This window comes from Aspergillus chevalieri, chromosome 2 (assembly GCF_016861735.1).
Source record: "Aspergillus chevalieri M1 DNA, chromosome 2, nearly complete sequence".
NCBI classification, from domain to species: Eukaryota; Fungi; Ascomycota; class Eurotiomycetes; order Eurotiales; family Aspergillaceae; genus Aspergillus; species Aspergillus chevalieri.
In genome coordinates, this window is record NC_057363.1 from 1,733,488 (window position 1) to 1,757,374 (window position 23,887).

The 23,887-nt window shown below is 48.6% G+C and overlaps 7 protein-coding genes and 1 non-coding gene across 8 annotated transcripts; 3 read left to right on the top strand and 5 right to left on the bottom strand.

Annotated features, from left to right (window-relative positions):
• Positions 1–872: 872 nt before the first annotated feature.
• Positions 873–1,764, top strand: ACHE_20602S (uncharacterized protein; the record flags this gene model as incomplete). Its single annotated transcript, XM_043284923.1, has 3 exons — positions 873–1,094; positions 1,148–1,236; positions 1,293–1,764. The coding sequence occupies 3 exons, from the start codon at positions 873–875 to the stop codon at positions 1,762–1,764; spliced, it is 783 nt and encodes a 260-aa protein (XP_043133666.1).
• Positions 1,765–7,702: 5,938 nt separating this feature from the next.
• ACHE_t20016A lies at positions 7,703–7,814 on the bottom strand. The gene has a single exon. It is a non-coding gene; the product is annotated as a tRNA-Asn (tRNA).
• Positions 7,815–11,145: 3,331 nt separating this feature from the next.
• Positions 11,146–11,436, bottom strand: ACHE_20603A (uncharacterized protein; the record flags this gene model as incomplete). The annotated part of the gene is made up of 2 exons (XM_043284924.1): positions 11,146–11,226; positions 11,281–11,436. The coding sequence occupies 2 exons, from the start codon at positions 11,434–11,436 to the stop codon at positions 11,146–11,148; spliced, it is 237 nt and encodes a 78-aa protein (XP_043133667.1).
• Positions 11,437–12,478: 1,042 nt separating this feature from the next.
• On the top strand, positions 12,479–13,957 carry ACHE_20604S (uncharacterized protein; the record flags this gene model as incomplete). Its single annotated transcript, XM_043284925.1, has 1 exon — positions 12,479–13,957. The coding sequence occupies one exon, from the start codon at positions 12,479–12,481 to the stop codon at positions 13,955–13,957; it is 1,479 nt and encodes a 492-aa protein (XP_043133668.1).
• Positions 13,958–14,184: 227 nt separating this feature from the next.
• Positions 14,185–15,609, bottom strand: ACHE_20605A (L-lactate dehydrogenase; the record flags this gene model as incomplete). Its single annotated transcript, XM_043284926.1, has 4 exons — positions 14,185–14,231; positions 14,281–15,329; positions 15,382–15,433; positions 15,498–15,609. 4 exons carry the CDS (start codon positions 15,607–15,609, stop codon positions 14,185–14,187), a joined length of 1,260 nt encoding a protein of 419 aa, XP_043133669.1.
• A 659-nt stretch (positions 15,610–16,268) lies between these two features.
• ACHE_20606A (transposase) lies at positions 16,269–18,036 on the bottom strand (the record flags this gene model as incomplete). Its single annotated transcript, XM_043284927.1, has 2 exons — positions 16,269–17,147; positions 17,215–18,036. The coding sequence occupies 2 exons, from the start codon at positions 18,034–18,036 to the stop codon at positions 16,269–16,271; spliced, it is 1,701 nt and encodes a 566-aa protein (XP_043133670.1).
• A 322-nt stretch (positions 18,037–18,358) lies between these two features.
• ACHE_20608S (putative acyl-CoA thioester hydrolase) lies at positions 18,359–19,922 on the top strand (the record flags this gene model as incomplete). Its single annotated transcript, XM_043284928.1, has 3 exons — positions 18,359–18,747; positions 18,808–19,286; positions 19,342–19,922. The coding sequence occupies 3 exons, from the start codon at positions 18,359–18,361 to the stop codon at positions 19,920–19,922; spliced, it is 1,449 nt and encodes a 482-aa protein (XP_043133671.1).
• Positions 19,923–20,268: 346 nt separating this feature from the next.
• znfA (putative C2H2 finger domain protein) lies at positions 20,269–22,430 on the bottom strand (the record flags this gene model as incomplete). Its single annotated transcript, XM_043284929.1, has 2 exons — positions 20,269–21,883; positions 21,934–22,430. 2 exons carry the CDS (start codon positions 22,428–22,430, stop codon positions 20,269–20,271), a joined length of 2,112 nt encoding a protein of 703 aa, XP_043133672.1.
• Between the last annotated feature and the right edge of the window lie 1,457 nt (positions 22,431–23,887).

Genomic DNA, 23,887 nt, shown 5'->3' on the forward strand with positions numbered 1-23,887 from the left:
ATGTTCCTGGCTGTACGCTGTAGAATTGGATACAGGATGGGATGATCTGCTCACGTGGCTTCACCGCTCTCAACGTTGAGATGTGTCATCCTGAGGCGGCTATTGGCCAGCAGGGAATTGATTGGATGCGTTCTAGTGCCATATCCATGTAATAGCAATGCGGGATGAGGGGAAATACAAGTAATGAGCAGATTTGTTCGGGTCGAGGACTGGGTCCGTACGGAGAACGGAGTAGAGTAGGTTGAAACCCGGAGATGGTAGTACAGTCAGTCTGACAGACGACGGGGTAAGGACAAATTTAAACACTAATAAGAAATATAATAGGAAATATAATAGGAAGGCTAAATAACTCTAATAATGGAATGCTAATGCCAACAGTCATACTCAAAATTCCGAGGACCAAGGGAAGTCTTTCCGCGAGTGCTTTCCGGACAATACGTGGGGAAGCATAACCGAGAACCAGTCGACTGCGGAAGATCGTCCTGTAGAAGGTCAAGAGTGTAGTCATAGGATTACCAGAAGAATACTTGCTGCTATTTCGGAAGACATAAATATCCTCATCCTTCCCTCGTTCTGTGACTGTCATCGTCTCTTCTCTCCTTCTCTAGTGTCTCAATCTGTCCTCTCCTACTATACTGAGCTCTACTCAGTACATCGCATCACTCCAACATCGACCGGGCCAGATCTCCCCACCGATCTTCCCAACAACAACAGCATTGGCATTCATTGCTGTTTTCATCTCCTTTTCGTCATCACCATAAATAGTCCATCCTTCGCCTTTTTTCAATTCTACATTTCATCTTCTCATCTTCTCTGCCTTCTCATTTTCATTCTCATACCTTCTCTGATTCTCTCCAATTCTACATACCACAATGGCTGCCCCCCGTTCGTCTTCGTTGCGTGCCCTGCGCATTCTCTCCCAGCAGAACCCGGCTACTCCCAGCCTTCGCCGGAACCTCCACATCACCGGCGCTCAGTCTGCCCAACCTGCCAACGTTGCAGACAGAACCTCTCTCTACTCAGCCCAGACTGTCCCCGATCTCAAGTCGGAATGCAAGAAACGGTCTCTGACAGCTGGTGGTAGCAAGAATGAGGTAAGCCCATTCCTACAGTTGGGTTCCTGGACGTTATGCTAATGTAATCATAGCTCGTTGAGCGCCTTGCCAACCATGACTTCCTCCAATCCCGTGCCTTCAGCATCGCGATGAGAAGAATCAACGGAAATGCTTTCGCAGAGTATGTATTCCTCGGTTCATCCTCAAATCACAAGCTCAACTGACACCCGTGATTAGCAGCTCTAGCCGTGAATTCAACACCTCCCGCTCCCAGAAAGCCGTCAATGACTCATCCACCGTCGACTTTGCCTACATGCCTTCCATGGAAGAGCTCCATTCGTCGGCCCCTAACCCCGGTCCCCGCATCCCGATCCTTCCCGACCTCTACAAATCTGCCGAACCCGCCCTGACCACTCCTACCGCAGCCACCGGCAACTACCCGCCCATGAAGCCCCAGGTTTACACCGTGGCTGGCGTCACGTCCGACGTGGCTGCCAGTCCGCTGTCGGAAGTTGTGGACAACCACGCCGTGGACATTGACCCGTTCTCGCTGACCGAGACGGTCGGGCGATCGCGTCTGGGCGAGATGCTGCAGCGGCAAAGCGGGTTTTCTTTTAGGAGTTCTCGTCAGCCAGGAGAAAAAGGGGTGATTGGGGAATTAATGAGTTCTATGATGGAAGATATCTTCCCTAAACAGCTGCGGAAGTAACGGATACCCGAGATTATTTTCTTTTTTATTACTTTCTCGTTTGTCATTAGCGTTATGATTTGATAGCCTTGGCGGTTTTTCTTTTGTGTTATGATTAGGGGTTCAGTAATACCAATTACTGTCAATTGACGGACTATACCACTGTTTACAACATGCAAGTACATACAAGTAACCACCGGAGTTCGCTGTATACTCTGGCAAACGATCAGACCACCGACCAACGTCCGACCAACGTTGGTCTGGCGTAGATCAGTGAACATCGGAGATTATCGACCCAAAATGACGGACAGAGTTCGACTCCGTTTGCCCGACAGGCACAGGCACTGGGGTCAGCCACCGATTGATCAGTGCCGTCCGTTGTCTCGAGATAATTCGGGCCGCGGAACAGGATCAGATAACAATCTTCCGCGGATGATAATCACGGGATTGATTATGAGGAGTAGAGTACTCCCGTGGGATTATATTGATATTAAGGTTGAACTGTTGTTTTTGCAGTGCAAAGAACTACTCCGACGTCCCGATCTTCTCCGATCTGAATATGATGGCATGTGAATTAGCTGAAGATGTACAAGGTCCTTTTTGTTGCATATGATGATGGAAACAGTGGTTGATAGTTAGTTGATAGATAGGGAATTGTATATGCAAACAGCGGAATAGGTCAAATGACGTACTCTGAAATGAGTGAATGACGGTCCCCTGCATTATGGCTAGGGCTATCGCTTTGTACTGTCTGGTCATAGTTTATGGAGTGTTTGTATTCGTATTCCCCATCGCGTTCTCTATGATTCTAAGGGAATACTTTGTCCACGTCTTCCTTCTGGAATACTCACTTCATCTACTCATCTATATGATCTTTTCTATATAGACACCAAAATGAACTGAACTGAAATCGATGCTCTTGAAGTTTTACCTCGCAGGACACCAAGTATTGCCATGCCCTTGTACCCCTGATGGTTTTTTCGGAGCCGCTCCCAGGTATCAGCCGACCCTCGTTAGAGGACCGCCACAAAAATATATGTATGTCCTGTTCACTGGGGGAAAGATTATGGTGAATATGTGGGAGAACGGGGTCTTACTGAAAACACTTGGTACCAGAAATGAGCACCCGTTTCGAGTTGCTGGTCGTTCTCGCGTCTGCAATGATTCCTTTCCATTGCGGTGATAGCTCGTCTGCGCGTGTCTGACGACAATTTTTTTCTTCGAAGCTGAATGTGTGGACCTATCGGACCTTTCCAGCATGAGTCTTGCTTTTCATTTAGAGTGACAAATTTTCGTGTGCTTGATATCCTTTCGTATACCTTGGACTAAACTGGAGAAGGGCACTGTAAGTCAGTTGGGAATATTAGTGATAAGCCATCAACTGACGCATTACAGTACTACGAAGCATCTGGTATTATACCTTTGCTATACAATGGATGGGTTCTCACGCCGTGTCGACCATTTGTGCTCCAAAAATCCATCTCTCTTGGTTCTTGGCACGCTCGACATCACGATTTTCGACAACTAGGGGACCGGGTAAATGCTTCAATCCAGTCTGGCGACTGGAAGGTTGGAATACTGACGTTTTCAATTCTCTAGTTCAGTGGATCAAGAATAATCTTACACCCGCTCGTGCTTCACCTTATAATGCAGTTTCTTTGTGTCGCAGGGACAGAACCACTCTGCGCAGCATCAGTGTTGCGCTTAGTCGTCTCCATGCAATGAAGTCCTCGACAGTGCTCGTCCTCCATTAAACCTCGAAGAATACCTGCGACACCATACTTGGTACTTCCTTGTGCCCCGTCGATTTCTTCGCTTTTTTCGGGCCTCGAATTTCGCAGCTTGCCAATTTATATACCCCCAGGGTGTTGCATGAACCGGACCAGAGGGCATTAAAACCTTCTCCTGAGGATTCATGATTTATGCCTCAATACCGGCTGGTGAACACGGGCTTCCTTGACAACGAGCCTTTCGACCGATGATCTGCAACTTATGTTTATATCACAATTGTTTGCTCTACAATTACCCCTATATACAAACCTCACGGGCAATTCAGGGTAAGTCATAATATTACCTTGGATTTGATTGACTGATTTCTTGACAATAACGCTTGAATAGCTGGTGAGTTTTATCATGGACTGTCATGAGGCCTACCTTGGATTTGGCAGTCGCGCCCACATGTCGAAATTTCGATTCGGAAACATGCATTTGGGCCCTGCAATTCGACATGACCCAAGCCAAAAAGCTTCTCCTCAGACACCATTGAACATCCTATTCACATTAAACTACCTTGCAATGGTTTTTGCGCTTTGGACATTGTTACAATGTTGGCGATATTTTCCAGGCTATCTTGACAGCATCAGCCTGAGACCCCCGGAGCTCTCCTTAGGGCTCGGCTGTCAGCAGTCCTAGGCTGGCTTCGAAGCCTCTTAACGAGCCAGTGACTGTTCCAAAAGGGCCCAAGAGGCGAACGTAACGTTAAACTCGAACTATCATATGTAGGAAACTCCATTGTGCATACTCTGATTCCGAAAGCATAGAGATCGGCCTCATAGTGGCCTGCTTTTGTCTAACTCTCCAACATCCAAGCTAGGTGGCGCCCGCTCGCTCCTTGGAGAGGGCTGGAGAGGGGAAATGGCAACTTACGTCCACAGGTATGCTCGGTATGATTGGCAATTGCTTGTACAAACATGACGCAGAGAAACGAATTACTATGTTATGTCTCCGGGAAAGAAATTTTGAAAGGTGAGCTCAGTCTCGAATTTCTCCACAAATATGTCTGGACTCCGAATATTAATGACCTGACGATATCTTATCACTAGACCTGATTTTTACATGCCATATACGAAACAGATCGTCTTAAAGTATATCCTTGCGGCAGTCGAAGTAATGTTTTGCTGCTGTGTTTTTTGGGCTTGTGTCTACGGAAGTTGGAGGTAAGTGAATATTATGTCGTATTTGGGTTGGAAGCTGTGCTGACTATTGCCTAAGCGCCTCCAGAGATAATCCCGACCTCCTTCAGCAAGCCATCAACGATCTGGCTGAGTATCGAAAGTTAGCCATCAAGCACCTACGAATGCGATAGAGCGAAATGAAATCGAAGAGCATACTATCATCAAGAGGGGCTGATGCATGAAGTCCGAACAAGCTGTGACTGCAATCTATCCGAGTGATGCAGCTGCATGGGATAATTAAGTCAGCAGAATGAAGCCTGGTTTCAGGATTCGACGTATAGGGCATGATTATCAGTGTGTGCATCACCACGGAAAATGAGTGGTATGGTAACACCATTTAGCATTCAGGCGCTTAGCCCTAAGTATCTATCTTTGATGAGATGATTTGTCTGTGGACGGGATATTTCGCTAACAGTTCATCCATTTCCCAAAAGCTCATTGTGAAGCTCGATAACAACGAACAGAAGAGCCCGGAATAAATTAATCTCACTCATCTGTCGAGTCCCTAGAATCTTTCCCATGAAGTTGTCGCGGTAACTAAATTATCGACTGGCATCGTCATGAGACCGACATGGTCAGTACTAATGCTTCGTCGGTCCTTCTGGAGTCGGCATTCGCGCGCTGTTGCTGATAATCAAAACGTCCTTCGATTACCTGGCATCTACCTGGCCTATTAGGCAAACCCTGTTTTGTTCGAAGCCCGACAACCACTAGAACCGCATTACTCACGACCAGATCGCTTTATCCAAGCTCTTCCATGAATTCTTACCTGAAATCAGACTTCCTCAAGGCGATACGAGGCCCCGAGGTCAATCTCGCGAGGCCCATGGGGCCTGTCTGGAGTGCTCCAGACCTATACGGTTTTTAGTACAGTTTTCGTCCCCTGCCTGCGGCAAAGAGTACCAGAAGCTCGTGATGGATTGAGTACTGTGGTACAATTGAGTGTCGCTACTTGATGGCCAACTTACAGAAATGGCGCCAGATGTGATGGGGAGGTAGAGAGCACACAAGAGTTTTACTTGTTGATGAAAGCACCACAACAATTGTATGGAGAAGCACTTGCCTCCTACATCCGGAGCTATGGCCTCTGTTAAGATCGTACGATAAAGCTCGCGCCCTTGACTGATATTCAATGGAAAGTTGATGATTCAGAAAGCATCATGTCTGTGATAGTCCATCGGCCACTTTTATACTTCTTCATGATACTTTTGGCATCGGAGAACCTGTATGGCCTTCTGGTACCGTATTGAGGGCGCGACAAGAGCTTCGCTTCACTTGCCACACAACGGTGTACGGACGCTAATGCGCTCAGGCTCGGCTCAACACAGCCACTGCTAGTGTGCACGCAGAACGACGTATCTTTATCTATCTCCCCATCCTAGCTATAATAGGAGCAATTCCAGTTCGATAATTCCGTTGGGCGTAAAGCACCACCGAGCAAACAACAACTCTGCACTGCTCCCCACCTCAGTCAACGGCGTTAACAGAAGACAATGTGAGTTACTGTTACTATGCCATTCCGAATTTCATTTCTCGGATCGAGAAGTGGTACTGACCTCGACAGACTCGCAAGACTTGTGATAGCGCCAATCGATGGAGTTGTGCTGAGATGATGGAGCGCATCCGTGAATCCGAGTTGGCTTGGACGTATATTATCGCAGCAGCCTTGTGATGAATAGAAAAAGCAAAGACTTACTTCCTCTCAGGCAAAGCGCTGCCACGCAGGTGGGTGTTTCTAGGCGCAGTTGAACTTATCCAGTCAGACTCTCCTGATGAATCGCGTGCGAACACATCCAACTTTATCGCTTCATCCCCTACAAGCTACCACTCAAGCCGATGACGGCCCAGAATTCCCTTTGCGAGAGGCGGAGATCGAAAAAGCTTGTAAAAAAGGTCCACTTGCTGGGATCAGCCAGTATGGTGCAAGTCCACAGCGCTATAACCTGTTGGTGGAGAGATGGCAACGGCTGAACCGAATTGTGAAGGAATTCGTCACGTGTAGCCCAAACCGGCAAAACACAGAGGTTTGGTGAAGAGATAAGGTGTCAAGAAGGGGCGCGGGTGCGCGCACATCGGCACCAAGACGTGAAGACGGCATGGGAAACTAATTGTATACCCTCATTTTCCAGCAAATGTTATCACAAATTCCTTCACCATGGCCTAATATGTGGTTTTTATCACAATAAGCCTATTGACATTGATTGGGAAGGGATGACTACTCCAGAGTGGCCTCCATCTTGAACAACCAGTAAGTTCCGCAGCTCGCCTTAATGGAGGCCCCCTTAACTGAAATCTTGCTAGATGGCCTCCCATTGCGATATAGTGGCATGAGATCTAAATTAAAATTCGAACTCTGATCACTTCTGGCCGAATATAGGAAGTCCAAGTCCTATTATTTATTTATTTATTTATTTAATCAAGTTTAAGGTCCATACCGAGCCCTAGGGGCTATGACAGACCGCTACCAAGATGGTAGACTTATTCAGTACATTCAGTTTTTTCTTAACATCTTTTTTCTTGACCATTCGTAGCCTTTTCCTCGCCCCAATCCGCCTTGTCTGCGCAGGGCATTTGGGCAGTACTTATTTCTTATGCCCCTATAGCGCTACGATAACTGTGGCTATAGGGCCCTAAGAAAGTTCCTAACCCTCCTTGTATTATTGGCTAGTTCACTCTAGCCACCTTCGACGGGTAAAGAACCCATGATTCCTTGTCCATAAGGACCGTACCCTATCCCTAGGGATAAGTAGCTTAGCTGAGGCATGAGCTTACCATCCGCTCCTTTTTACATCTGAGCTTGATGTGATTCAAACTGTTAATTGGCCTAGGCCGTTCTTCGTAAGCATCCTTAGGGGTTAGAGGCTGGGAAAAGGTCCTCTAACACCCCACACCGTGTGTGATAGACTAGAGAACGCTCACTTACTTCTTTTTTGGGAGCCCCTAGATGCTCCCGGGTGCCGTAGCATGCCAAATTCCTCGGAAAAAGGCCACATGGTGGTATAATGTGCCAGTGGTGAGAATCGAACTCACGACCTCCCAGTGGTAGAACTTTCTCTAGGAAAAGTTCCCAATAATGGGGGCTGCCTCGGGACGCTACCACAACGCCACGCCGCCGGCGTCCAAGTCCTAGATGTCTCGTGCCAACAGGAAGCTTCAAAAACTTTCTACCAGAGTACTCTAGACAGGAAAAAGTCGTCTGTCACGGCTTTGTACCGGATGCTCCGCGCAAATTCCAGTCTTTCGGGCGGTTCTTGCTTGCCGGACAGTGTATGTATCAGGTACACGCTCCCTTAGCTGCGTTGGGATCTAACCGCACATACAGGTACCAGCACCGATATTTGTCGGAAAGCCACCAAGTTGGACATAAATAAGGCGGCAAATCATGCGCTGTATGTAGAAGATCTCATCTTTATCAGGTCGCTGGAATTTTGAAGAGAAGAACGTCGGTTCCTACTTCAAAAATACAAAATACAAACCAACAACCCTCATAATGTTGCGAAGACATACTTCCCATCCATGCGAGTCACAGCTATAATATCTGATACGCTGCTCCAGTGCCGTTGCATGATGTATGGCCAAGAGGTCGAAAAAGCCCTGAATCACATAATTCTCGAGGGCTTCGGTATGATTGGTATCTCGTGAAAAGGCAGGAACAATTCTCATTATCGACCAACCATACAAGAAAACGCCATGGTGTATCGAATTCTCAAAATCTCAAATGGGACGCTCGACTCCTGGCAGTGCCCAACGCGAGTCCCAGCATACGTTGTGGGGGAGTGATCATGAGGTCTCTCGTGTCGAAATATTGGTAACGTAGGATTCCCACTTTTGCCGGTTTGTTGCTTCCATAAGTACTAACTCTCGAGCAAAAGACCACCGCGGAGGCATCTCATCAGTTCGACCCAGAATCTAACCCTCCGGAATGGCCAGTGATGAGGAGGAGTCCCCCAAGGGGATGACGAATCAATTGTCAACACCTTGATCATTCAGTTCTCGACCAGGTAAGCAGGCTATTTTACTGCTACCTGACGGAACAAGTCATGAATTGAATTCGAAATAAGTTTCGCAACATTTCCGGCTCTATACATATCACGGGTTCTATTAGACAATCGAGTCCGCATGTCGAACGCTCACCGAGCCATTAATACATATATTAACGACACCTTACTATCTAACTTATTATCAGTCTTGACCAATAAGAACTTTATCTACATTTCACAACATATCTTCCAGCATATTATAACATAATCAAAGCCCCATGAAATCAAAAGGAAACAATCAAACCCCTTACTGTGCCTTTATTGCAGACGAGCGCCGATGCGTGTAAGGAAAAGCCACTTGGGGAGTCACGGATCAGTGCTCGCTTCATTAATGCTTCCATGTCCGCTGCACTGACGCCATGATGAAACGAGAGCCACATCCAAGTTGGGGAATCAGGGAGACATTTCGAACTTATAGGAACTCAAGCAACTATCTAATCCGAGGGAGCCAAGCTCAGATCTGATCCAGGCGGTAGACCTAGCCCACAAATCATTTCTTTTATGGAGCCAATCGGCTCATTGTTCCCTTGATGTCATTTATCTCCTTTTATACCGGCCCGTGTACGTCTCGCGCCCTGACGTGGCAGAGGAGCTCCCGCCTGGTATCTCCAACTGTCATCAGCAAATTATCGGAGAAAGGATTTCGTAGAGCCTAAATGCAGCTCTTCAGTACCGCAAGGCGATGTGTCCACGTGTTTCCGGAGGAGTGATAGTGCCAGTGAGTACATCAGAGCAGTTTTTGGGCCCAGAAATAGTGGAGCTGTTCGAGCGACGGACACGAAAGATTTTGGCCTACCCTCAAGAAGAACAAGTCATTCCCGTGCGGAACGAACCACAGCAAGTAAAAGCGAGATATTCGATATGGATGTCTGTTATAATAAACGAATTTTCGACTTTCGACTCCAAGAATCGCCCATTCACAAGGCAATTGCCGTTATGAAGACAGCCTTTGCTAGCAGGTATCTGTGTTGGGATGAACATATCCCAAATATACCGTCTGTCAGAATGAAATTGTCCGGTTTGATGTGAAAGAGCTGCGTATCTCAAATTGAATTTGGCGAATGAGTATACCTTATGTCTGCTTACTACTGCTACTGCAAATAAAAACTCCGTGTTCCGCGCTCCGCAATCACCATGTTTCTAGCCAGAGTATACCAGCTAATGTAGAATTCAAGAGCAGTAGCAATGGCACATGAGTCCAGCTTCGGAGATAATTTTTATATAGGGCTGCCCGAACCTAGGTGACTGAATGAGGGTATCAATTGTTCCTCCCTACGAAGTCCTCACTTTCCTCCAAGGTGGATGTGATCCTGGGGATTGAGAATGATAGACAGCACACTTTGTTCCGAAAAAAAATTATCTAAGGATTCTGTGTTCAATTTCTGCAGGCCTGTGTGCCAATTGCCTTGCATATGCTACAGGGAGTAGTGCGCTGAAGGAACAAACCCATACGGAACGATGGAAGCCCGCGAATCCACATGAACAGGTTCTTAGTAGACTATCCCTGGTATCAACATAAAATTTTCACGCAGGCCAGTGGCGACATAACGAAGTGAACTGAAAGGCAATTTTCTATTTCCAGCAGAAGGCAACCATGGGAGGCTCGGCGTCGTGCTCGCTGGCGCCAAGAAAGAAACCCTTGTCCACAATTGAATGGGAAAAAACTAAATAAGTATGAAGGAAGGAAAGAAGCAAGAGAAAAAGACAAAGCAAGTAGATCCCAGGTCGGAGAAGCGCAGAATGGAGATTCTGGAGGAAACCAGCTCGTCCGGGTTCTCTCAATCAGTTACAGATGCTGAATGACGGGTCATCTTCATCCGGACCCCTGTTCCACCCTCTATAGATTCGTGATAACCTTCATTGCATCCGATTTCTCCACGGCGTTGCTCTTCAATTCAAATCACCCTCACTCAAATCCCTCAGTTCCCCTCGAGCTTGATTCCATGCCCCAATTCCTCCTTCCCATGTGTGTACTTGATGAGGCAAGGCTCAGTGTGATAAAAGCAACTTGAAGGACGGAAACCGCAAACGATCACGGACAAGAGAAGAAAAAGGAATCTCGGTCTCATGGTCCATCTTCAACCCGCTAGGTAGGTACACGGACGGCAATGGCCCCGGTAATCGCTTGTATGTCTCTAAACAGATTTTCACGGGAGGTAATATAGCCGACTTTCTGCAAGCTATGACCCCAAAAAACCAATTCCCACCAGAGCAAGAGTGCGATCAGAAACGAAAGCACCAGAGCCCCCCTCCAGAGAAAAGTGTTCTCCTTTAAGACCCACAACTGAGTGCTCTTTTGTGTTTTCCCCCTGCAGGTTCCAATGTTCGTCATGGACTCGTAGATGAGCCGAATAGAGGTCGCTGTACTGATCCTGCGTCCAGCCAGTTCTTCTACCCAGTTTAAAAACTCACATGTCATCGTCTAAGCCAACCGCAGGCTGGATAATTTCATCGGGTAGATTGAATTTGCGCGTGCCTTCGGTATTGATCTGCGCAGGGATTCAGTGACTCTTCATATCAACGCATCGACCATGGTTACTAACAGTGTTTCGTCCCGTCCGATTAGACGGCATTTGAATGAGCCCCCAGCTAACTTGAACGTGGCCCTGATAGGCGGTTGCTGCTCGACTTCTATATCCAGAAGCAGCGAAAACCCGGCCAAGAGGGGGGCGGCCGTTGTCCCAGAAATTTTGGGCCATTTCGATGGACCTGACGAGTTTATTTATTTCATTATTTTGCCTTATTTGTGCTGAGAGCGCCACTCCATGGAGCTCGCTTCTCTGCACAAGGTGTTCTCTCGCTTGGAACTTTGGATCATTCTTTGTGTCGATCTCGGATTGAGTCTGTATCTGGAGAACGTCCACTTCTCATTGGCTAAGTCGAAAGTCACCATATATGTACAGATGAGAATCAATCGGGCAAATAGTCGGCCCGAGTAGCGAGACCAGGAGATTCTTCATATAGGCCAGTGTGTACGCACGTATAGCTAATCAAGCACTCAATCAGCTGCGTATGCGCACATATTTTCGTTAGGCATTATACACCTACCTCTTTCGTTAAAGCTAGACCTCTCTATATGGACCTCGTTTAGTCGCGGAATACAAAGACAATTCACGTGCCAGGGTCCAGACAATGTGGCGGCAAGAAGCGGAGACTCGATAAACCAATCAAAAATGCAGGTATTACCATGTAGTGGATTCTAGACCCGGCCATGCCGCTTCAGTCTATAACATACTCTAATTTCGTATGTACTCCATGCTCTATAGCTGTCAATGACATCATGCGTTCAGGGGAACTGCACCAAGCGCCTAATCTGGCTTAATGTGTGAAGGATCTTCGCATTGTTACCTGTTCGAAGATGGTTTGGGCAGCCCCATAGCATTGGCAGTCTCCTATTGGCTGTTTCGTGCATAGTACCGAACTCTCCCCTCTTTTCCTTTTTGATGCCTTGTCTTTGTACGGAGGCAGCTGTATATATTCCTTTCTTTTGCTATTTGTCTGTTTCAGTCCTTCCTTTATTCGCTATTGCATCTCTCACTCTCATTCGTTCTTCTGTGTTTCAGTTTGCTTTCTTCCTTTGCTCTTTCTTTGCTGTTTGTCGATCATTTATCCCAAGTCGCTTGCATTAACGCCCTGAGCCGTTAAAACGAGGCTGGCCTCTGGCTCTCGTCCCTCACTCCTCGCTCCAATGACTTCGAATTTATAGATTATTGTACATAGACTGTTCTTTAGACCGCTGTCATGCGTCTCACAGCGTCCCTCCTCGCCGCCGCTTCCCTCTCCACCTCCGTCACGGCTTTTTACCCCTACAGTCTCAACGCCGAAGTCTCCATCAGCGGTCCTCTTCTGTCCAACCTCCGTCGTCGATTCCTACCGTGGAAACTCCAGCAAGATGACTCTGAAGATACTCAGTCCGGGTCCAACAACCTCTTAACCCTCGACCTCCAAAAACTCCCTGTCCGCCGCGACAACGATTACAAAGTCGTCATGTCCGATCCCCCGTCCCAATCTAACAGCGCGGCCGTCAACCAAGACGGAAACGACTTCTCATACTTTGCCGTGGTGCAAGTTGGTTCGCAGAAGCAGGAGATGCGGATGTTACTGGACACGGGGGGAAGTGACAGCTGGGTGTTTTCCTCGGACTGCTCGAGCACAGCTTGCAAGCAGCATGATAGTTTTGGGGAAGGCGCATCAAATACTCTGCAGATGACCAATACGGCGTGGACGGTGCAATATGGTACGGGTACGGTGAATGGTCTTGTTGGGTGGGATACTATTACCATCGCGGACTTGACAGTCAACATTACTTTTGGGTTGGCGTCGAAGGCGTCGGATGATTTCCTGTCGTATCCGATGGATGGTCTGTTGGGTTTGAGTCGGACGAATGATACTGGATTTGGAACTCCTACGTTCATGGATTTTGTGCAAAAGGGGAACATGCTGGAGTCGAACATTGTCGGATTCAGTCTCTCTCGGGGTTCGGACGATAAACAGGGTGGAACTGTTACCTTTGGTGGTGTCGATGAGTCCAAACTGGACGGTAACATTACCTACACCTATACCATTTCCTCGAGCAACCGCTGGGAAATCCCTGTCGACGATGTCACCGTTAACGGTGAGGCCTGCAACTTCACTGGCAAGGGTGCCATCCTTGACACAGGTACATCGTACATGATGCTACCTCCTGACGATGCTAAAACAGTTCACTCGCTCATCCCCGGTGCCACATCGTCCGGCCAAAACTTCGTCCTCCCTTGCGACTCGGATGCTGAAATTCGCATCACATTCTCTGGTGTCAGCTACAACATTTCCCCCAAGGACTACGTTGGACAGAAAGCCGGCGATAGCTGTATCTCCACCATTGTGGGATACCAGTCTTTTGGCGATGACGAGTGGCTTGTGGGTGATGTGTTCCTGAAGAACGTCTACTCTGTCTTTGACTATGATAACAACCGCATTGGACTTGGTGGTAAAAAGGGCGAAACCGCGCCTGTTGTCACTTCCGAGGAGAAAATGGAGGAAGCCGATAGTGTCGAGGGCTCGGATGCAGGTAGCGAGGCTGAGACCGCTTCGTCATCTGGATCCGGGTCTGACGATGCCTCTAGCAATACATCATCTGGTGCTTCTGCTAGTTCGACGGAGGCTGACTCTGGTGCCGTGGCCGCAGTCCCACGCCTCGGTTGGCCAGTTTTGCTGGTGGCTTGCATGTTCTGGGCGTAATCCCGAACATTTGAACACTCTAGTTTGCATCCAGTATACGGGGATGTTTTTCTTTCTTTCGCCTGTCCTATACTATCACTTATCTGTACAGGGGCATACCCATACATTCGTCGTACGTTCTATATACATTCGTTTGTTCGTTTGCACCTGGCAAATACGTTTTCTCAAAAGTGGACACATTGCTCAAAATATATACCTTCATTGCCCATAGTTCATAATTCAGGTGGTTACAGCACCTTATCCGGGATCAAACTGTACGACTTAGGGTATGATTCTGCAGACGTTAGCATCCAAATACCGCAACTAGGTAGAAGGGTGCTTACCCAGAATATCCTTCCCAAATTCTTCAACCTTATTAAACCCACCCACACTCATCAGAATATCCAAATCCGCCAACAAACTCTTCATAACATGCCTAACCCCCTCTTCACCCATAATACTCAATCCCCAAACCCAAAGTCTCCCAACAAACACGAACTTCGCTCCAAGCGCCAGCGCCTTGACGACATCACTCGCGCCACGCACGCCAGAGTCGAACATGATATACAGTTTGTCGCCAACAGCATTTGCGATATTCTCCAGTGCGTCAAGACTGGCGATTGCGCCGTCAATCTGCCGGCCTGCGTGGTTACTCACGACAATCCCGTCGACGCCGTACTCAACGCATTTCCTCGCGTCTTTCACGGATTGAATGCCCTTGATTGCGAACGGACGACCTCCAGAAATCTTCTTCCACTGCTCAATGAGCCAAGGAATCTTCTCCCACGACCACGCACGACCGTGCCAGATCGAATCAATCCACTTCGTCGACGCAGCGAGGACATCTTTCTCGGGGTCGATGCCGTCCTCACGACACCGTTTCTGGAAAACAGGGTCACTAAGACCCAAGTCCGCACCAATACCGCGGTAGAACGCATAATTGGAGCTCGCGACATCATCATGTCTCCAACCAAGCTGCCACGTATCCGTCGTCAACATAACTGCATCAAACCCACTCTTCCACGCACGGTTCAGCAACGACAGCGTCAACTCATCATCATGCGGCATATACAACTGAAAGAACCTTGGCCCATTACAATTTGCTTCGCCCACTTTCTCAATCGCGGTACTCCCAGCCGTCGACAGACAATACGGGATATTTAGCTCTCCCGCAACCTTGGCCACTGGTAACTCCGCGAGCGGGTTATAGATCTTGTTGATACCGATTGGTGCGAAGCCAATGGGCGCGGCGACCTTGTGGCCGAAGATCTCGGTGGTCGTGTCGCGGTTGTTGGTGTCGACGAGTTGGTTGGGGATTATGCGGTGGCGGTAGAAGGCTTGGCGGTTCGCTAGGTGGGTGTTGGACATGCCAGCGTTGGAGGAGGCGTAATACCTGCTTCGTTAGTATGATGTACCATTAATGGATATATATGGTGGGGACGTACCAGCCGGACTCGGTGAGACGTTCGCGGGCTCGTTGTTCGAGTTTGATAGGGTCTGCCATCCATGGTCAGCCATTGATTTTTGTGTTCAAGCATAATTGGGGGATAAAGAAGCGTACGAGTGTTGAACGGCGGCACCTGTCCATCGTTGGCCTTCCAGAAGTTCTCGCGCTGATACAACGCCCACTGGGGGGTTGATCGCTTCTCGATGTTGGGGTTATTTGCGTCCATTGTCTCTCTGCGACCCTTTTATTTGCTTGATTCCGGTCCCTATTCAATGCTTGTTTTTGTTCTCTGGAGTTGTAGCGTTTATATAGTCGCAGCACATCTTATCAATGACTTCATCTTGACGCGCTCTCGGGCGAGAGCCAGCCCTAACCCGGCACTTCTATCATTTCTAAGCATTATCTCTCCTCAATATCCAGGTATACGTACGCGCACCTTGAAGATTGACGGAAAACGTTCTCGGGCGAGAAGGGAAACCGATGTTGAACGGATGGTGTCGCGGATGTTGGCCTCCTGGTGGACTGACCGGTATCCGGAACGATGCTGAGGATATGGACTGATGGTTGCGCCTCGGGTACTGGGGTCACCGTATATCTCGTTGCAGTTGGCTAGTGCGAATAAAAGTATTTGCCATGGATATAGTATCTACTCTGATTAATATAATTCACTTGATATGATCGATGCAGGGATGTACTTCTGCCCTATGATGTCATCGATCTGCTCAGAATCCTCTACCAGCCTGTCTGCGAAGTACAATGTACTTGTGCCTCCACTTTTTCACCCGCCGCTTTCGCTGTGGGTGCGCCACACCGATAGGATATTCACACCGATAGAATAATAATATCATATACCCTTATATGGATGTCTAATAACACATGTTATATTCATCGGTTTTTGTTTAAAATACTATCAATAGTTTCCTGGTCGGCATTTTCATCAATTCCCATCATCCATAGCTCCAATCGGTCATATCTGCGGTGAGTGGTGGCCAAAGAAGTCCTAATAGACTGTCCAAGTCGCCGCCCTTCCTTCTTTTCTTCTGCCTTCTTTCGGGCACCAATTCGCCTGTTGGCATCCTGCACTGATAGTACACCAGAGTGGCTAAGTCCAGGAACTTGTCGACGAGATTTTGGCTTAGATTGGTGTGCTGCAGCTTTGAGATATCGGTCCAACTCCATGGCTGTTTGATCACTGGATTCCGCCTGAGTTAGACCACCACTAAATATCCTCTCCAAACGCCTATTTAAGCCTGGTGATAAAGCAGATAGATGACCATCAATCTTATCCAAGGATGCCCGAGCCTTAGAGATTTCTTTCCGGAGTTGCCTGATGGTTTTAGGAGAGCTCTGGGCGGAACCACTAGAGATAGAGTCACCATCCCATATTTGTAGATCTGGAATGGGCTCTGCTTGTTTCTCCAGATCGTCCATAACAGGAGAGGGGTCAAAAGGGAAGATTCCACAATCTCTAAAGGCTGATTGGATAGTATGGGTCTTGAATGTCTCCTTCCGAATACCTGGTAGTACTGTAAGGAACTCCCGCTTCTCAAAATCACTCCATCCAAGTATAGCAGCCTCAGTGACAGCCTGCCCATGATAGTGTTTGTACTGTTTAAATGGCTTTCCATCTAAAGGCTGCAAAAAATGGGTTGCATGTGGTGGGAAGGAGTAGAGAAGAATCCGATTCTTCTCGCAGTATTCAATGAATTCATACGTGAGGTGAGATCCATGATTATCCATAAGAAGCAGCCGATAAACACCAGCCTATTTAAATAAGAAATAGTTAGCCTTGACTGCTATGTGATCAATAAAGAAAAGAGTCTAAACCCACACATCGCTGCTTAGTATGCTTGTCGAAATGTTTAATCCATTCAAAGGCTATTTCATCGGATATATAGCCATTTGGTGAGACTCCCAGTATCCAGTTTCCTGGCATATCTGAATGCGTATACCAGTCCTCTAGATGGCCCTTTCCCGGGAGAATGATGCAGGGAGGAAGGACCGATCCATCTGCAGAAATACACTCCACAACAGAGATTAAACCACGAGAAAAAGAGGCACCAGGATGTTGCGCTCTTGATGGATATTTAGTGATTACCACTTCTCCACGGCCCTGACCCTCCATAAAGCCAATTTCATCGAAATTATAGAGGTCCTGGGGCTGGATCTGATACTGTTTAAGGAGGATCTCTAACCGATCATACCAGTTCTGAATTATCCCAAGATCCTGAGATTGTAGGCGCTTTGGATCCTTTGGCCTTTGTTTAAGCCGTGTATATTCAGGTCCTAAGCGTTCAAGAAAGCGATATGGCCATTCTTTGCTGACTTTTTTGGGAGGGATAGTTGGGTCCGTATGGGCACGCTGTAGGATCAAGTTGGCACTTTTTTCTATCCTTTTAGCTGTTGGAGGCACTCCAGCTTGATCTAATCGCTCAATCCAGTGTTTGAGTGCATTCTCCTGATGCTTATCAAGTGCATAGTTAACTGGCTTGGTAGAATTTCGCCCAGGTAGCCCTTTGACGCGTCGAAGGAGCCGTTGGTAAGGCACATCAAATGCCTCTGCTAGAGGGCGAATTTTTTGTGATTTATCGCGTTCGTACGTGGCAATGGCATTTTTAATTTGTTCTTCGATATTTTCGCGTTCAGTAGGCATGGTAGACGATGTCTATTGAATAGTAAAGATGATGGGTATGATGAGATGGATTTTTATTCTATCGGTGTGAATATCCTATCGGTGTGGCGCACCCACAGCGAAAGCGGCGGGTGAAAAAGTGGAGGCACAAGTATGTACTACCGCCTATACTACCGACCCGATTCCTCCCGGAGCGGGAAAACCCAATCCCCCCGGGACCGGCACCGGGTTCCCGGGTTTAGTATCGGAACCAACCAGCTTCACTCAATTGACTTCTCCTTGACTCACTCTTCTTGCTCTGTATATACCTCCAACTCATTAATACAAATTGAAATAACCAAAAATGCTCCTGGGCAAACGCACCGCCGCCGCTCTCGCGCGGCCAACAACCCGCATACCAGCAGCAACAGCACCAACATCACTCCGCACTTTCACCACAACACCGCCGGCGCACGACGTCGCATCCTCCGCAACCCCTCAACGTCCCACGCGCATGCCCTCCCGCGTAAAAACACCCTGGATCGAAGCTCTCACCAAATCCCGTGAGGAAGCGCGCGCCGCAGCCGCCGTCGCGGCCGGAGGAGGTCCCAAAGATGCAAACGTAACCTCGACAGCGGCGAAGGTGGACACGACGCCGAAGAAGATGAGTGATAGCCATTATAGTGTTGTGTTGCCATTGGCGCAGGATAAGTGGTTGTTGGATAGTTATTTGAATGCTACGGGGCATATTCGGTATGTGTTTCTGACACCGTATCTGGATTGTTATGCAAAGCAAGTGCTGATGAGGTGTAGGTTGGGCTCGTTGCTTATGGACCTCGATGCTCTGGCTGGTATTATCGCCTACCGACACACAGGCGATAATGTGACAACCGTCACCGCCGCCGTGGATCGTATTACCATCGAGCATCCGCTGATGGAGATCTGTGACCTCGAACTCAGCGGACAGGTCACCTACGCCACAGGACGATCGAGTATGGAGATCTCCCTGCAGGTTGCCAAGGTCCCGCCGCAGGGGCAGAGCGTCAAGCCAGATGATGTGTTGATTACCTGTGCGTTTACGATGGTGTCGCTTGACCCCGTCACCAAGAAGCCAGTCAACGTTGCGCCGCTGGTGCTGGAGACAGAAGAGGAGAAGGGGTTGTTCACGAAGGGCGAAGAGAATTACAAGGCCAAGAAAGCCCTCCGCACGCGGAGTTTGCTTGAAAAGGCGCCTGATGACGAGGAATCAAACCTCATCCACTCTATGTGGAAACAAGAGGTTTCCTACCGAGGTACCCCCTCACCGTCCCGCCAATCCATTGAAACTCCGCACTAATATGAGTCTAGACCCCCAAAGTCCTATTCAACGGCCCCAAAACACCTCCTTTATGTCCTCCACCGTCCTAACCAGCGCCATGATCATGCAGCCCCAAGACCGCAACCGCCACAGCTTCATGATCTTCGGCGGCTTCCTGCTAAAACACACCTTCGAGCTGGCCTTCTGCTGCGCCGCATCTTTCTCCCACACCCGTCCTAACTTCTTAGCCCTGGATCCAAGTACCTTTGAGAACCCGGTTCCCGTGGGCAGTGTCCTGTATCTGAGGGCGACAGTGTCGTACACCGAGCCATACGACGCACCCGCGACAGGACTGAGAGAAGAAGATGGCAGTGGTGACGGTGGGAAGTACACCAAGGTGCAAGTCCGCGTGGACTCGAAGGTCCGGGACGTCGAGCACGGGACGAAGAAGAGCACGGGGATGTTCCATTATACGTTCCTGGTGGACCGTGATGTGCAGGTTATGCCGAAGGAGTATGGGGAGTTTATGATTTGGACGGATGCGAGGAGACGCGCACAGAATGCGGCTGCGATCTTGCCGGGTTCGAAGTATAACACGCTCAGGGTTATTAAGGATAGTGTTACGGAGTGAGCGTAAGCTGTCACAGGTATATAGTTGTTGTACCGAGTTTGTATACCAGTGTAGGAAATGCTATGTACATACATGCCCAATCATGCTATCCTATCCTATCCTATCCATCCTGTCCATCCTACCTATGTCCAAAAAGCCAATCAACTCCAAGAAAGTACAGTAATCAAAACAGTAGACAGAAAAACGAAATTCCCCAAAAACGAGAAAGCCGCCTCTACCAGACTCCTTTTCCATCTCCCAAAAAAGCCAGACAACAGACCCGACCCGAGACGGAACCAAAATATATCATGTCGTGTCATAACTTGTATGTGTTGTTTTTTTGTGTATTTATATTTGTAAATAATTGTCAGCATCCACTGGAAGGGGATGTTTTTGACCCTGAATTCCCAGCCTTGCCATCTTCACTGGCGTTGTTCTTCTCAGGGGGTGCTTCCTCCTTCATGCACGCGTTTTCCAGAATGTTCGTCCACTTTCCGCTAGTTCCTGCATGGCTGTGCTTCAAATGCTGACGGAAGTGATCCGCACGGAAGAACTTCTTTGCGTTGTTGCACTCGCCAAACTTGTGCACTGCAGTCAAGTGCTCAAAGCGACGATCCCAATCAGGCTGTGGCAAGTTAGGGAATTCTTCACCACAGTAGCCGCAGATATCGTGGGATGATGAAGAACTGTTATTGTTGGATTGCGAGGAGGACGATGAAGACGCCGTTGTCGCAGAAGAATGAAAAGCGGCCTGGAAGTTCGGGAGCGCAGCGCAGGACCATGAATGACGACGGAGGTGGAGCGAGTTTTGATGTCGTTCTGCTTCGTTCTTGTTCTTGAACCGGTTGTTGCAGAATTGACATGAGTACTGCTTCTCCATCTCGTGGGCCCGAAGTTCGTCTGGGTTGTCGAACTTCTTCGGCTTTTTTGGACAGCAGTCGCAGATGTACAGTCCACTCACCTTGGGACCACCAAGCTTGGGCACGGTCAACGTGTTTTGCAATGATACCTTCCTTGGTGGGGCGGCGCTGGGTGGCTGCAGCGTATCTGAAGTCGCAGGGCGCATCATGGCCGGCCCGGGAAGAGCACCAGGAGAGCTGGGGTTCATGATCGACTTGTCGTGCAACGAATCTAAATCGGAGTTGGGCGAGAGTCCAGGCGATAGTCCACCGGGAGAGGGACGGTCGTATGGAGAAACGCTGGTCATACTGCTAGCACCCACAGAAAGCCCTGCTGACGAATATGATCCGGAAGTGCGGTAACTTATTGAAGATGCCGCTGAATGACTGCCGTGGCTTGGAGTGTAGGTGCTGCTAACCGACAGATTGTTCCCAAACGGATATCCACTCGTTCGACGTTGAGAAAGGTCACCATTGTTAGTAGTCACATGAAGCGAACCTCGATGATCAGCAATAATCTCCCGCGGCGGACTGGATGCTCGTCGTTTCGTGCCGGATCTCATGTGGTCCAAATACGGTGGCGTAGCTTCCCGAACCTGAAACAGTCGCGGTGGTAACGAATCGTCATAGTCACCCTCCACATCCGAAAACGCTCTTTCGTCGTAACTTCCCCGGTTGGATCGACTGGGAAGGCTTAGGGTATCCGGTGTCGTTCTGCCACCACGGCGTCGGTAAGAATAGCCGGCATGATCGTGTTCCACACCTGACGAAGGCGCACTGCTTTCCACACTCGGACTCCGGCAATCGAGATAGTTCCAACCGACCTTGGTACCTGGCGAAATTCCTCCTGCGGAGATGGGGCTGTGCTGCCATTTCACATCGAGCATGGAACCGTCTGAGCCTCCAGGAGAGGGTAAACCGCCAAAAGTGCGAGGCGGAATAGTCAATGTCGAGGTCATTCGACCCTCGTTGATGGATTGGGGTGGCGAGAGCGGTTTCCCAATTTTGGACAAAAGATGTTGGTCATAACTATCTGACGCATCTTTCATGTTCCTTCGAGAAAAGTCGCGTTCACCTTGCAGACTGATTTGGTTAGTCGGCCGGTTGTATATCCATAGATTCAGTAAGCTTACATAGACGCAGGCCCAGGGAGGGGGCCCACGGAGTTGCGAAATCCATCGTCCATCGGTGGTGGTGGCTCAATTCTGATCTGAGCTTCGGGACTTCTGGGAACAGGCACACGACCTTGGCGCCCCTCTAAATCATCCAACATCATGGAGTCACTGTGCACAGTTGCCTCTGGTCGTCGATTGTGGATATAACCACTAAATAGGCTGGAGCTGGGGCTGATAGGGGCAAGCTTTCTTGTCGACATGGAACCCTGCGAATTGGCATGCACCCAGCCGGCATCGTGGCCGTCCTCCAAATCCGCGAGACGCGACGGCGGAGGCAAAGGTGGAGGAGGAGAAAAGTTGGACATTGATTTGGACGGAATCGGCATAGGACTTGAAGAGGAAAAAGGGTAGGTTGGCAAGCTCTGGCTGAATCGGTCGATCACACGTGGTTTGTCATAGCCACCGTTCACGTCGTGGATACTGATGGCGGGTGGCGACAAGTGCGGGAATCCCATACTAGGAAGAAGACTTGTCGCACAGAGAAAACAATGAAAAAGGAGCGACAGGGAATCGGAGTGGAACCAGCAATCTCAGGATCAAGTTATGTGCGGTTGTGATAAAAGGTCGTCCCAACTCTCCGCCTCGATACTGCAGAAGCCCGCTTCCGATAGCCGAGTTAGACAGACCAAGTAAAATAATAAAAAGAAAAGAGAGTGAGAAAGCCAGTCCGGCGGCAATAACTAATATAAACAAGGAACGGATCGAGGCGCAATCAGCACGACGGAGAGAAATCAGCCCGACCAGCGATAGGGCTGAGAGGCGAGGGACACAGCAGGGAGTTTGCTGTTGGACGACGTTTTGCCACGACCAGTCGCGTCACACACGTTGAGAAACCGACTGCCATTAATTAAAAAAAAAAAAAAAAAACAAAGAGACGAGGATCAAGGAATTAGAAGCCACCGGGTGGGGGAAGTCGCTGAGGTAGCGGCAACTCAGCAAATGGAGAGGGACATGATGTTGGAAGATGCAAGTCGTAAGTGTGGGAGTGTGATGGATGCAAGATGGGAATCTGACTGTGATCAGGCTGGGGAAGTGATGACGATAGTATAGCCCGATCTCCTGATGGTAGAAGAGGCAAAACCGGGGAAGGAAAGGAATCGACAAGGCGAGTCGCATGTGAAGAGTTGAGGAGAGAGTGGGAGGATGGAGAATGAGGAAGATGCAAGTCAGGTGACCGTAACCAAGAGGGATAACTTTGAAGAGAAAACTGGAACAAAAGAAAGATATGGGGGATATTTGGATATAGTCAAACGTTCAGCGGTTGGTTTAAACTTTGGCAACAATATTGATACAGTAATGTTACAATACACCTTCAAGGGGTCATCGGCAAACACCACGTTTAATGTACGGATACTTGGGTAAACCATCATAAACTCCGGAAGCAAGGCATAGGGCAGCGCAAGGCGAAGAAACATCCGAATACGCATACGACATACGTCAACTGTAATCTCAAGCGGTGAATTCAATACGGGTGGAGTATGGAGAACGAACGAGGCAGTGCTGGCGGTCCACTGCTATCCGCCTTCTGGTTCGCCACGGATCTGGACTCTAGTACTAGTATGTACTTGTACTCTGTAGAATGAAATATTTCTACAAGTACTCAGTATAGTACTCTATTAAACACTTATATCTGGGGCTAAATTCTGAGTAAATCAGCACTTGACGTACTTGGTACTCCTACAGAAACTGTACAGAATCTGTAATAGTGCGTATTAAAAACTGCATCGAACCAGACCAGGCTGCCCCACCTTTCTTCCTCTGATTGGCTTCCACTGGACCCTCGAGACAGCACTGCCACCGGACCCCGTCGCTTGCTGTCATCAAATACATAATCGCATTTGTCTGAATAGGAGATCCCACGGACAATAATCTCACTATACTCCGTACTCTGTAGAGTGCATATTGCTCAGTT